Consider the following 13,997-nt stretch of genomic DNA (forward strand, 5'->3'; position numbering starts at 1 on the left):
TGCCCATGCATGAAGAAGATAGATTTACAGGACAGTCCCTTTAATCGAAGACATTTATTGAACATATACACTGAAAGACCCCTTTCAAAGCAGGGTGCAATGCATTTTTAAAAAAAAGGAATTAGAAATGAACCCATTCCTCCAACCTTGTGACAAGGGATAACTTTTATTACCGTATTTATCGGCGTATAACACGCACAGGCGTATAACACGCACCTCATTTTTAGAAAGAAATTCCAGGAAATTTCCCCCCTCATCCCATAGTATTCCCCCCCCTCATCCCATAGTATTCCCCCCTCATCCCATAGTATTCCCCCCTTTCCATAGTATTCTCCCCCCTCCCATAGTATTCCCCCCTCCTCCCATAGTATTCCCCCCCTCCTCCCATAGTATTCTCCCCCCTCCCCTCCCATAGTATTCTCCCCCCCTCCCCTCCCATAGTATTCTCCCCCCCTCCCCTCCCATAGTATTCTCCCACCCTCCCCTCCCATAGTATTCTCCCACCCTCCCCTCCCATAGTATATAGTATTCTCCCCCCTCCCCTCCCATAGTATTCTCCCCCCCTCCCCTCGTATTCTCCCCCCCTCCCCTCCCATAGTATTCTCCCCCCCTCCCCTCCCATAGTATTCTCCCCCCCTCCCCTCCCATAGTATTCTCCCCTCTCCCCTCCCATAGTATTCTCCCCTCTCCCCTCCCATAGTATTCTCCCCCCTCCCCTCCCATAGTGTACTTTCCTCCCCCTCCCCTCCCATAGTGTACTTTCCTCCTCCTCCCCTCCCATAGTGTACTTCCCCTCCTCCCCTCCCATAGTGTACTTTCCTCCCCCTCCCATAGTGTACTTTCCTCCCCCTCCCCTCCCATAGTGTACTTTCCTCCCCCTCCCCTCCCCTCCCATAGTGTACTTTCCTCCCCTCCCCTCCCATAGTGTACTTTCCTCCCCTCCCATAATTACTTACCTGTCCTGAAGCGTGGGCCGGCTTCACACCGTGCACCGCGGAACAGGAACTTTAATTTAAGGTTCCGGTTTCCGGCGGGACTGAAAGGAAGTGTGCACACTATTGTGCACACTTCCTTTCAGTCCCGCCGGAAACCGGAACCTTAAATTAAAGTTCCTGTACCGCGGTGCGCGCTGTGAAGCCGGCCCACGCTTCAGGACAGGTAAGTAATTATGGGATATCGGCGTATAACACGCACCCACGATTTTTCCCCTATTTTCAGGGGAAAAAAGTGCGTGTTATACGCCGATAAATACGGTATTTGTTATAAGACTTCATCCCATAAACCCTTTCTTACATCCAGACCTGATCTTCACCCAGCACAGAAATATTTTTTTCTGTTGAAGTTTAGCTTAATAAAGTAGTTTTGATGTATATAACATTCCCCTCCATTCTCAATGCTCAATTATTTGTCATTCGGGAGTTAAATCACTTTATTTATGCAGCCCAAATATGCAGCCCAAGACACACCTCCCTGCATGTGACTTACACAGCCTTCCTAAACACTTCCTGTAAAGAGTCGTCTAATGTTTACACTTTCTTTATTGCAAATACTGTTTGTTAAGAACGCTGGTATTTCAGATACCCGTTCGCTTCCGGTTCCTCCCGACCTGCTAAAAGCTGAGTGATTATAGCTCGCAATTCGGATGTTGATTCAAACGTTCTCCAAAAGAAAATGCAGTATCCAAGTAAATTCTCCCAGCAATCATACGCATACCCAAACATCAGCCTAAACTAGATGAAGGGTGCAACAGGAATTAATTTATTAAGGCCAACTGGCTGGTTTATATGCAAGTTCCCATGCAAAGGGTTTACCGTGACATATTCATGGGGCATTCCCCACTGGACCTGAGAGGGGACTATGGCAACATACACACTGTCATTACATTGGCTCTCAAGTCCAGGACACTCCCACACAAAACAAGATAATCCCTCCCCTGTGCCTGAGAGATAATTGAGTCAGGAACTATACTAAACTCAATTATCTCCAGGCACAGAAAATACACAGAGAGCACTTAATCTGCAGTTCAATGAACAAAAAGGTACTTTCTTTACACTGTTTAATTTAGAATTTCTTATCTCCTGCTCTGTTAAAGCGGCACTGTCATGCCGAACTTACCCCAATCGCTTCCTCTTCTCTCCCTCTCACAGGATCTGAAATTCGTTTCTTCCTATGTGATGTAGTCTTCTTTAAAATATAAGACAAAGTACGGTCTACTTTGTCTTATGTATTTTTCCTATGTTTGACCAGCTCTGACCCACTTCCTGTGGGTCAAAGAAATTTTCCCACAATACTCACCCTTTCCTCTGTGATCTTGCGATGCCTGCCTTTAATATTCCCGAATATTCTGTAATATAGCTTGAACGCCGGCGACGCTACCGAATTTCCTCCTAACAGAATGAGAACAGTTTGTCCATTTGTGTTAGGATGACATTTGTGCTTTTAAGTCAGTTCGAAATTTAATTCGAATGATTGAAATTCTGATCTGATCCGATCCGATCGCGGCTGAATCTTGCAGCCGCTTAGTAAATACCTCCCTAATTCCCACGGTATTAGATTGGTCTTTCAGCCAACTTTACTAATACTAAGTAAAAATGACTTAGTATTAGTAAATAAGGGTGACTGCTCCTACTCGCTATGCCGTGAGTAGCGGCATGTCTACTAAACAGTGAGCAGCCCCCCACCCTACCTATAGATGGCTCCATGGTGGGGCATCTATTAACTAGCGGGGGCATACTGTCCCCACCGAGCCCCCACCCATGGGGGGCTATTCAACTAAACGTGGGGCATAGGGTCCCCCTTGGTCCACACCCATGACGGTGATTGGTTACATGTAAGGCTTACTATTTACCTATCAGAGCACTCTTATTGGTTGGCTTAAACCAACCAATCAGAGCGCTCTGAGCCTAATTGCAGGGAGTGGGAAGGCTTCATAAGCCTTTCCCCACACTGCGGAACTCAGTCTGCCCTCACTGGGTAAAGATGGGTTGTTTTTTAGCGTCAGGATTTTTTTTTCAGCATATTATTTTTTTGTGCTCAGGTTTTTTTTATTTTATACGTTGGTCTGGAATTATGGAATTTTTTTGCCCTTTTTGGGGCTGAAAAAAGGTTTTAGAAAAAAGAAAACATCAAATGGTATGTTTTTTATTTTTTTATTTACAGGTATTTAGTTTTATTGTCCCACCTCACTATGTTTAGGGTAAGGAGGGTAGGTAAGGCTTTATTTAATTTTTTAAGGGGTTAGGGGGGGCTCGGTGCCTGGGGACCCCTAGTCATGGGGGGAGGTATTTTTACATTTAGCCCCAACCTGTCGCCCATGGGTGGGGGCCGGAGACTATGACAAGAGGTCCTCCCCCAATTGACTTTAAGCAGTGGCGTACACACACTCCATGGGGCCCCGGTGCGAAACTGATCCGTGGGCCCCCCCCTACCGTGAACCTCTCCCCCCTGACTGTGGGCCCCTCCCCATCGACACATACATACAGACACAAACACATACACACACCCCCGACAGACATATACATACATACACACATGCAGACACATACATACAGACACACACGCAGACACACACACACAGACACACACGCAGACACATTCATACAGAGACACACACAGACACATACAGAGACACAGGCACACACATACATACACACATACAGAGACACAGACACAGACATACATACAGATACACACATACAGAAACATACACACACACACACAGATACACACACACACACACACACATACAGAGACAAAGACACAGACATACATACACACAGAGACACAGACTCACACATACATACACACACACACACACAGAGACACAGACATACATATGGATACACACACACAGAGACACAGACATACATACAGATACACATACACAGACATACACACAGATACACAGACACAGACATACACACATACAGAGACACAGACACACACACATACAGAGACACAGACATACATACACACATACAGAGGCACAGACACAGACATACATACACACATACACAGACATACATACACACATACAGAGACACAGACATACACACATACAGAGACACAGACATACATACACACATACACAGACATACATACACACATACACAGACACAGACATACATACACACATACACAGACATACATACACACATACAGAGACACAGACATACATACACACATACACAGACATACATACACACATACAGAGACACAGACACAGACATACATACACACAGACACAGACATACATACACACATACAGAGACACAGACATACACACATACAGAGACACAGACATACATACACACATAACCAGACATACATACACACATACACAGACACAAATACACAAAATGTTTCCTGCCATGTGTGGGTCCAGTGGTGGCTCAGCCTGATGGGAGTCAGAGTTCCCACTCTGACTCCCTCCTCCTTTCTGTTTCCTCCCGCGCGGGCTCTCAGTAGGCTGGGAGGAGTGACGTGTGGTCACTTCCTCCCAGCCGTGATGATGTCCTCACAGGGGGCCCGGTTGAGCACTTAAAGCGCTCAGCGCAGACCGGGCCCCCTTAAAATCCATGTCCATCGGGTGGCCCTGACAGCATGGGCCACCCGATGGACCCCTTGACATGCGGCCCCGACAGTTTGCCGCACGGGCCGGGGCCGCAAAGTGTGGCAGCTGCTACCCGGTCGCGGGGGGCCACAGGGCGGCCGGGCCCCTTGGAGTGCCGGGCCCGGTCGCAGCTGCGACCCCTGCGACCGCGGTACGTACGCCACTGACTTTAAGTGCCCCCACCCCTCTGCTCATGGGTGGGGGAGGACAATAGGTCCCCCACATTGTCATTTAGGGCCCCCACCCGCCGCTCATAGGTGGGGGCCAGGGGGGACCCTATGTCCCCTGTTTAGTTGAATAGCCCCCACTCGCAGGGCTCGGGGGGGACACTATATCCTCCGCTAGTTAATAGATGCCTCAATGCAGCCACAGGCTGCGTACTGTTTAGTACACATGCCCCTGTGCGTGGCATAGCTCGTAGGAATATTCCGGAGATTTCAATCTCCCTTATGCTAATATGGCGGTCATATTGACAACCATAGAGTGAGGGAGGACATGGGGGGGCTTAGTAGCCAGTAGCTCCCTACTTGTACTCACCAGAACGAACGAACATGGACATTCAGTGTTTGTGTGTTCATCTGAAATTTCTATTAATTCATTTGTCTTTCTGACATATTAATGGACGAAATTCCCATCTGAATTTCGGACAATAGCGAATGCCCAAGTGCGGTAATTTTACAGCGCTATCTACTGTGGGCAGATGATGTGTCCCACCGGGCCTTCATCTGCCCACACAAAGATGGCAGTGCCCAGGACTTAGGTCTGGACCTGAAATAAAGTTGAAAAAATAGCTAATATGGGGGGCTTATTGGCATTTCGGGGTGACTAGGGTGGCAATTAGATGTAGTGGAGTCGGGAGGGAGGTTAAAAAAAAAAAAAACAGGTGCGACCATGACAGTGCCGCTTTAATAGCTTGTTAGAACCTGCATGAGCCTCCTGTATGTAATTAAAGTTCAAGTTACAGAGCACGAGATAAAAACGTTTAAAGTAAGTTGCACCTGATTGAAAATGAAACCACTTTGTTTTCATGCAGGCTGTGTCAGTCACAGCCAGGGAAATTGTGGCTAGGGCTGCATAAACAGAAACTAAAGTTAATTAACTCCTAAATGGCAGAGAATTGAGCAGTAAAACTTCAGGGGCATGATCTATACACAAAAACGGCTTCATTAAGCTCAAGTTGTTTTGGTGACAATAGTGTCCCTTTAATTTCTCTGTATCTCATCAGTAAATGCTAGCTAACACTCCTTCCTCCCATTCTATACAGTATTATATGTAAATAAAAAATTGGCATGAGAATCTATAGGCCATACAGTTCAACACGTCTCACTACAGAATGCAAGAAGAAAAAGAAAAAAAAATGGTAAAACAGGGTAAAAAAACTACTGCTACTCTGTTTCCCCTAAAAATAAGCCCTAGTGCGTTTTTCGGAGGGAAATTTAATCTAATCCTCTGTCTTATTTTTGGGGAAAGACGGTATGTCATTAGAAACGATACAATAGAACACTGGACGTCATGCGTGACATTCTACATCTTATAAAGAGAAAAGAAATTCTTCCTATACTTCTCCGCCTGAATATTCATGGACCTACTAGCTGCATGGCTTCCTGTTGCTCTTTCATATATTCTGGGGTTTAATCACCGAAGCCTAGACTGCTTGAAAAAGCAACAAGAATAAAAGCCGTGTAGGGGCGAACTGAGTTACAAAAATCAGGCTAAACGTGTTAAGCTGTAATGGAGTGGTAACCTGAGCGAATGTCCTGATTGACCATACGGATATACATGGTCTGCAAACCAGAGCCTGCTCCTCCTTCCTCATATTAAGGCCATCCACTGCATTACATGTCGCTGGATCAGTGAGTGAGAACTTTGAGCCAGTGATGCCCTGCAGGGGCTGGCAAGGGATATCCGCCAGTCCTCACAGCCCAATGGGCATTTGTCCGGTTTGCATGGCCTGGTCTATTGTGTGTGTGATAAGGCAGGGGTAGGTAACCTTTTGGTAGTGGTGTGTGTGTGTGTTAGAGCAGGGGTAGGTAACCTGTTGGTAGTGCTGTGTGTGTGTGTGTATGTATGTATGTGTGTGTGTTAGAGCAGGGGTAGGAAACCTTTTGGTAGTGGTGTGTGTATGTGTGTGTTAGGGCAGTAGTTGGTAACCTTTTGGTAGTGGTGTGTTTGTGTGTGTGTGTGTGTGTGTGTGTGTGTTAGAGCAGGGGTAGGTAACCTGTTGGTAGTGGTGTGTGTGTGTGTGTGTGTTAGAGCAGGGGTAGGTAACCTGTTGGTAGTGGTGTGTGTGTGTGTGTGTGTGTGTTAGAGCAGGGGTAGGTAACCTGTTGGTAGTGCTGTGTGTGTGTGTGTGTGTATGTATGTATGTGCGTGTGTTAGAGCAGGGGTAGGAAACCTTTTGGTAGTGGTGTGTGTATGTGTGTGTTAGGGCAGTAGTTGGTAACCTTTTGGTAGTGGTGTGTTTGTGTGTGTGTGTGTGTGTGTGTGTGTGTGTGTTAGAGCAGGGGTAGGTAACCTGTTGGTAGTGGTGTGTGTGTGTGTGTGTGTGTGTGTTAGAGTAGGGGTAGGAAACCTTTTGGTAGTGGTGTGTGTATGTGTGTGTTAGGGCAGTAGTTGGTAACCTTTTGGTAGTGCTGTGCCAATGTAAAACTCTGAAGTCCCTTAGGATGTTTGATGTTTTTGTTTTTACAAAAAATAAATCTGTTTTTGTTATGTATGGGTGCGGCACATGGTTTGCAAATGTGTGTGGGAAGTCTGTGGTGTTGTGGGAGTGTATATGCAGGCTGTGTATGCATTGTTACATTGTGTATGGAGGGATTTGCTTGTAGGTTTTTGTGTGTAAATATGGGCTGTGCGTGGTATTGTGTGCATTTGCTGCCTGTGGTGTTATGTGAATGTAATGTATTGTAATTTACATAACATCAACCAAATATATTGACAACAAGTAATTGACATACAGAATATTAACAGAGACAACAATCTATGAGGAACTGAGAAAATGTATATATCATTGGATGTCCTGCCCAGGGAAACTTACTGGTGAAGTAGTCTAACTGGGATTTAAAGTTGGGTTTCCTGAAGTTACCACTGCACTAACCACTGTGTGAAGCTATCTGAAGTAATACGTATGTTTGTAGACTGTCCGTGGTTTTGTGTTTGTATGTGTGTATGTTGGCTACCTGATGTGTGAAGTATGTGTGTCTGCTATTTGTGGTATGTATGTGTGGGCTGTCTGTGATAAGTGTTTATGAGTTTTAAAAAAAATCTTCTTGTCCAAGGGACTAAAGCGATGGCCCAGACTACTTGTCTGTCATGACAATCTACTTCTGCTAACACAAAATAATATAAATTAGAAAGACTACCGACCCCTACAGAGAGCCATATTGCCATATTGACAGGGATATATGCTAAACCCAAAATCTTCAACATTTAAATCAGAATGGAAAATCAGAAGCTGATCTAGAAAAAGTCACAACATTGCTATTTTGAAAATTCTATTTTTTTTGAATTACCATGAGTAAGGAAGAGACTCTTTTCCATACCATAGTCTCTCCATTTGTAATAGTGTGTAGGAGGGGGGATGCAGTGTGTGTGGTAGGGCCGGGTAGGTAACCTTTTGGTAGTGCTGTGCCAAAGTAAAATGGCTGTGTCATTTGTGTGTGGTTTGTGCTAGTTGTGTGTCATGTGTGTGGTGAGTGCCTACTGTGCTTGGTGTGTGCTGTCTGTTGGCTTTATATGATGTGTGTGCTGGCTGTATATGTGGTGTATGTGGAGTGTGATGGCTGTATGAACCTGGCATCAGGCAATATAATTCCCACATCCCTGCAGTGCAGACACATGCATTTTCTAAAAGACACTCATAATAACAACAGATTTTTACAAAACAAAATTGTACTTGCACCTATGTAGTTGTTATGGTGCTTATTCTGTCCCTTTCAGGCTGGGAGTCGTGGTTTTACACTAGGTGCACACCTACCTGGCTTTGAGTGACCATTAAAGTTTGATTGTGGGGGCAATGTTAAGGTAAATTTTTCTCTAACTAGACAAAAAAACATAAAAACAAAAATAAACTCCGAATTAGTATTATTGGGCAGACTAGATGGGCCCAATGGTTCTTATCTGCCGTCACATTCTATGTTTCTAAGTATTAATTAACCTTTGCACCTCAGATGTTTCTAGACTACATTTCCCATGATGCTCAACAAGCTCCTCATTGTTCTGAATTAATGATTACCCAGCAGGCCTTGCTGTGATTTTCAGTACTTGAGACCATTTGGGGAACTTGCAAGCCCTCTTTTTCACCTGTTTTTATGGCTCCCAACAAAGGAGGAGGTTTGCTTGAGCACAGTCTCTGTGGTATCTTGTTACATTATTTTTAAGACCATCCATAAACCAATACAATTTGCATTATATTTTACAACACCTTAACATCAGTTTCCCTGCGCCTAACTTGCTGGTGAACCAAAAAGCAACCATATTAATAAGAATTGTAGCAATTCAGGTATACAACTATTGGGCCTACTAAACTCTCCATGCATAGACATCCAAATATCCCTTTTGGCTCAGACAAAAGACTGAGGAATATACACAATCCCAAAAAATTATATTTGGCTATGGCAGGTAATGTATGTGTATGTACATTTATATTCTGTTTTTTTTCTTTTTCATTCTGTTACATTGTATCAGCAAGTGAATTCAAAGCTTTACTCAACAAAATGTAATATTAGGGAGGTCCAATAAATTCCGTATTACAGAGGTACAATTTAGAGTTGCCACATTTCTGTTCTGTTTTCTTGGACACCCTACCCTTATCGTGTTCACTGGCAACACACGAAAAGTGATGCCCCTGCAGAATGTAGTATTCCTTATTGAATAATGACTTGAATTCCTACCTGCAGAACAGCACTTGACCTTTTTTTAGCCAATAAAATCCAAAAGGCAAAACTGAGACTAAGTTAGCAGTTTGTAAAAGTTCCCCAACTCTGCAATAATCCTAGCGTGGCTATTTTAGGCTCAATAGTGCATTTTTTACTTAATAGGCAACAATTTAGTGTTTGTGAATTACCTGTGTGAGTGTAATTTACATGAAATTAAGAAGATGGAAACAACAATAAAGTGTTTGTTTAGTCCTGTCTTCTTTTGATAGGATACTCGAAACACTAACTGTTATAAGTTATTATGTTTATTGTGAAAATAAGCTATTGGTGGGGCCCATCCCTCTAGTTTTGAAAGATATATATATATTTATAGAATTTATTTCCCCGAACCCTGCCCTTTTAAAGTGTAATTGTACTGATGTCCGGGTACACTTGGGGAAGTAATCTAAAGCTGACTTTAGTAGGACTTGGCAATGTTTGCATAGCTCTCAAGTGTCCCTATTCAGGTGGGACAGTCCCTATTTTGGGCGCAAATCCCTCTGTTAGTCATTCCTAGGCACTCCATACTTCACAACTATAATACTCTCTGTAATGTGTTTTTAAAACTACAATAAATTTGTTTGGAAATCAGTCCGTGTAAAAAAGATGCATTGTTCTAAATTACATTTTAATTGCATAAAATATTAGTAAGTCACGGAAAAATGTATCCGAACAGCTCGGCCCCTGGCCACATCCCCACTCACACCCCAAAAGTAAAAACGTCCCTCTTTTGTCCATTTGAAATGTTGGAAGGTATGTGTTTCGACTCTATGCAAGAGTATTTCTCAAGCAGAATTGGAATACAATGTTTACATCCCGTGTAAACATTGTGATATTGCTATAGGGTCACCACCATGCTTTCCTGGACATGTACATATAGTGATGAGAAGCGCATGTAAAATGCTTCCGTTAATGCAGCTAAATTGCTTTTCCAACAAGGTTGACATTTAAAACTCAGTTTAAAATATATACACGGAGGCGAGATCAGCTCGCCTTACCCCTAAAACCCACAATTCGTTACCCTGTTTATTTTGATATATGGATTACACCACAAATGATGGTTTATAATTAGATAGAAACACAGTACCTGGGTAATGATTGTGCTTATATCACATTTATTTGTCAAACCTGCACTTTTATTCCATGTATTTCCATAACATTTGCATATGTTATTTAAACAGTACTAAATAAATAGGTGTTTTACTGCTGGCAGCATGTTTTATTTATTTTGTCAGGAAGTGAAATGCACTGTTGCTGTATTTGGAGATGGTTATATTCGATATAAATCAGCATTATTTACATATGCCTGCGGGCTAGTGGCTGGGTCACGTGACCACCATTCTCTGCAGTGACTTTGTGACTGCGCATGCGGGAACTTTTTTTTTTTTTCTGCTTCGTTGGTTGTGCGTTTCAAGCCTCGTTTTTTTTTTCCTGTCGGCGAACGTTTGATTGGTTAAGATGAATCGATATAGCCACGCCTTCTTTTCCCCTCCGCACTAGCATAGGCATAGTTGTGCTACTTTTGTCTTTTTGTGCACCTCGTGACCCGGCTCGAAGAAGTCGGCGGCGCCATCTTAGATTTGTCTTGGCTATGGCCATGTTGGATTTTAACATGCTGACATCCTATAGCTACTAAGTTTTGCCTGTAGAATTATTTAAAATAATAATACAAAATAAAGACATTAACATGACAGCTGGATGTAAGCCTCACATATAACTCTAGTTGATAGTTTGTTATTAATTAAATTATATGACTGCTTTAATCAATGTTTGGGGAGTGTTAAAACATTTGCAGGGGCAGTCCCATCCCAAAGCTAGAGCAAGCAGATGTAGGCTCATTAGAACTTCATTGTAAATCGTACATTTTCATTATTGAGAAAATGGATTGGCACATTCAGACATGCAGAGTATTTCAGACTGTTTTTTATTATCAAGGCTATGCACTAAAATTGTCAATTGTTGGCGATTCGACGTGAATTTAAAATGTTCCATCAAAGTGGATTAAAGGGTTACTTACTTAGACTGATGTAGTGGTTACGATGCGAGGAGTACCACGGCCCGGTCCCTTGGTAATAGGGCAGGGCGTTTATCAATGTTTTGCACCCTTAACTGTGTCCCTGCTGGGATCCAATGCTCCCTGCTTGTCTGGTGGCACGGAAGCCGCGGCCGTCGTTATTCATTAGCTGAAAGCGTTAACTGGCCACTCTCAGCCAATGGCTGACAGTCTGTGCAATGAAAGTTGCACAGAATTGACATCAGCCAGCCCAAAACGCCAGCTCAGTGCTGGCTGATGATACCCTAATGATGCTGTCGGGGGTGGAGATACACCTACAGTAGCAGAGGAGTGAAACTTCATATGTGCAGCATTTCATAGCAAAACTCTGCATATACTTCACTTCAAATCACTGATGTGGTCATGGTGCTTGTAATAACCCTTTAAATGAAAATCTAGTTGACTTGGAGAATCTATCCAATTTGTCTTACATTTTAATTGGGCTATTCACATATTTTTAGTGGCTAATCCACATGAATGAAAGCCCTTGTGGCATTGCTCGTTGGAACAGAAAGATGATGCGAATTTTGTCGCTGGAACACTTACCTGCTGGCACCCTCCCCTCCTCCCTGTTGCAGACTTACCAACTTTTGTCTCTTTTATGAATCCAGATGGCATCGGAAAAAGCTGAGCTAGGGACATGTCACAGCCAGCGTCAAGATGGGTGTGTATGGGACATTTGGTTACAGATACAAAAAAGATACAAATGAGGGGTCTTCTAAGATAAATATAGGGATGCCAGTGTTGGCTCACTGCACATATTTAATAACAATATTGTATCAGGTCAAGGAAAAGTAACTCTAAGGACAATATTTTTTTGTCTTTTTGAGAGAGAAAATCACAATATGTGCTTATTCAATGAATCCCCCTTCCTTTATAAGTATAGGAATTCCATGGTACAAGTTGTGGGAATTGCTGTAAAAGGGTGCCAATATGTACCCATATTCCCAGTAGTAAATGTAAGAATTGTATTTTAGTTTTTGCCCTGTTATATATTCATAGATTGTTTATAGCAGTACCGCACTTAAAATCTACTACTGTGCAATATGCACGCTTGAAATACCCCCTTGTCAGAATCTGAAGAGAAAATTACTGTAACTGCATGCTTGCTAAAGTAAATGTAGTACTTATGGGGCCTTGGAATTTCCCCTCACCACTAGTGATTGGTGAGTAGAAATTCAGTAATTTAGTAATGAGTAGGCCATGGACTCTCGTGTGCAGTGGCAAGTAACTTTTAATGCCAGGCTAGTTGAATAAGACTTGAAATTTGAATCCCTGGTGCTTTTTATTTATTTATGTGTGTGTGTATGTATATATGTGTATGTGTGTGTGTGTGTATATATATATATATATATATATATATATATATATATTTTATCTGAGGTGTTCTGTTTCTGAAGTCTTCATGGTGTACGTAGACTGACGATAGTCTAATTCATGCAACTGGAAAAATAATTTCGAAGACCAAAGTATTTTTTTTATTTTTTTATTTTTTTAAAAATAATTCCATAGTTTATAACTTAAAGCTGTCCCGTGGAAAAAAAATGCTTTTATATTATTTAATTGAATGATTATATTGTGTATTATTTTATTTATTTTAATTTGTGATGACTTTTTAGTTTCTATGTTTTGATTCTGGAAATGGTACACTGTGTATCAGCTCAAGTAAAGAAGATGACAAAGATGGCCAACCATGGGCACTGTATCAGCTGTGGACTACCATTCCCATGATGCTTTAACCTCTTGGCCAAGTACCATGAGCACTGCAGCCACAGCTGGTTGCATCACAGGCTGTCCACCCTTGCCGAGTGTGAGGACTAGGGACCTGTGTGCGTAGACAGACATGGAGCTGCCCCTTTCTAAGATGGCCGCGCCGGCTCTGCAATCTCCATAGCAACCCATTGCCCATTCTTTTTTTTCCCCCAGGCGGCGCGATGACGTAGCACGCACCCAGCGTGGGGTGGTATATAAAGTGGAGGAGGGGGAGGGGCGTGCTGGGAAGCTGAGCTAAGGCGGTGGGTTTGGGGGTCCTGAGAACCGGTTGAGCGGGCAGCGGCGGCCGCAGGAAGCGGGGACAGGTTGCCAGGTGAGGCCGGTGTGTGTGTCTGCGGCCCGGGGGGGCCAGGGGCTGCGCTGGGCTCTGGCCTCAGGCTGGGCATTGATTGAATGAAGGGGGCGGGCAGTGGGAGGCGCGGAGGGGACAAAGGGGCCTGTTTGCAGCGAGGAGAGAGAGCTTCATGGGGCACTAACCGGCCACTCTGCACCCACAGGTAAGTCATGGGGCACATACCGTGTGATCATAGTGCTGGGGGGGAGGGGGAGGGGGGGGTGGCTGATAGGAATCAATGCTATGGGTGGGGGGTCACAATTAGGACACCAGAGCTATGGGGACATGGTGGCTGGGTGTGATGGGTAC

General features: G+C 43.6%; 1 protein-coding gene across 3 annotated transcripts in view; it reads left to right on the top strand.

The window, feature by feature from the left end:
• The first annotated feature begins 8,922 nt into the window (after positions 1–8,922).
• SMARCA4 (SWI/SNF related, matrix associated, actin dependent regulator of chromatin, subfamily a, member 4) overlaps positions 8,923–13,997 on the top strand; it is a 43,524-nt gene continuing 38,449 nt past the window's right edge. Inside the window, exon 1 of one of the 3 annotated variants that reach the window (XM_063449510.1) lies at positions 8,923–9,232. In XM_063449510.1, coding sequence (XP_063305580.1) covers positions 9,145–9,232 — 88 coding nt within the window. In that variant the 5' untranslated portion in view covers positions 8,923–9,144. Of the gene's footprint in view, positions 9,233–13,580; positions 13,668–13,780; positions 13,852–13,997 lie in introns of those variants that run through there. The other 2 variants (XM_063449511.1, XM_063449512.1) reach the window with 2 other exon arrangements.

The sequence above is a fragment of the Pelobates fuscus genome, chromosome 3, assembly GCF_036172605.1.
Source record: "Pelobates fuscus isolate aPelFus1 chromosome 3, aPelFus1.pri, whole genome shotgun sequence".
In the NCBI taxonomy this organism is placed as follows: Eukaryota; Metazoa; Chordata; class Amphibia; order Anura; family Pelobatidae; genus Pelobates; species Pelobates fuscus.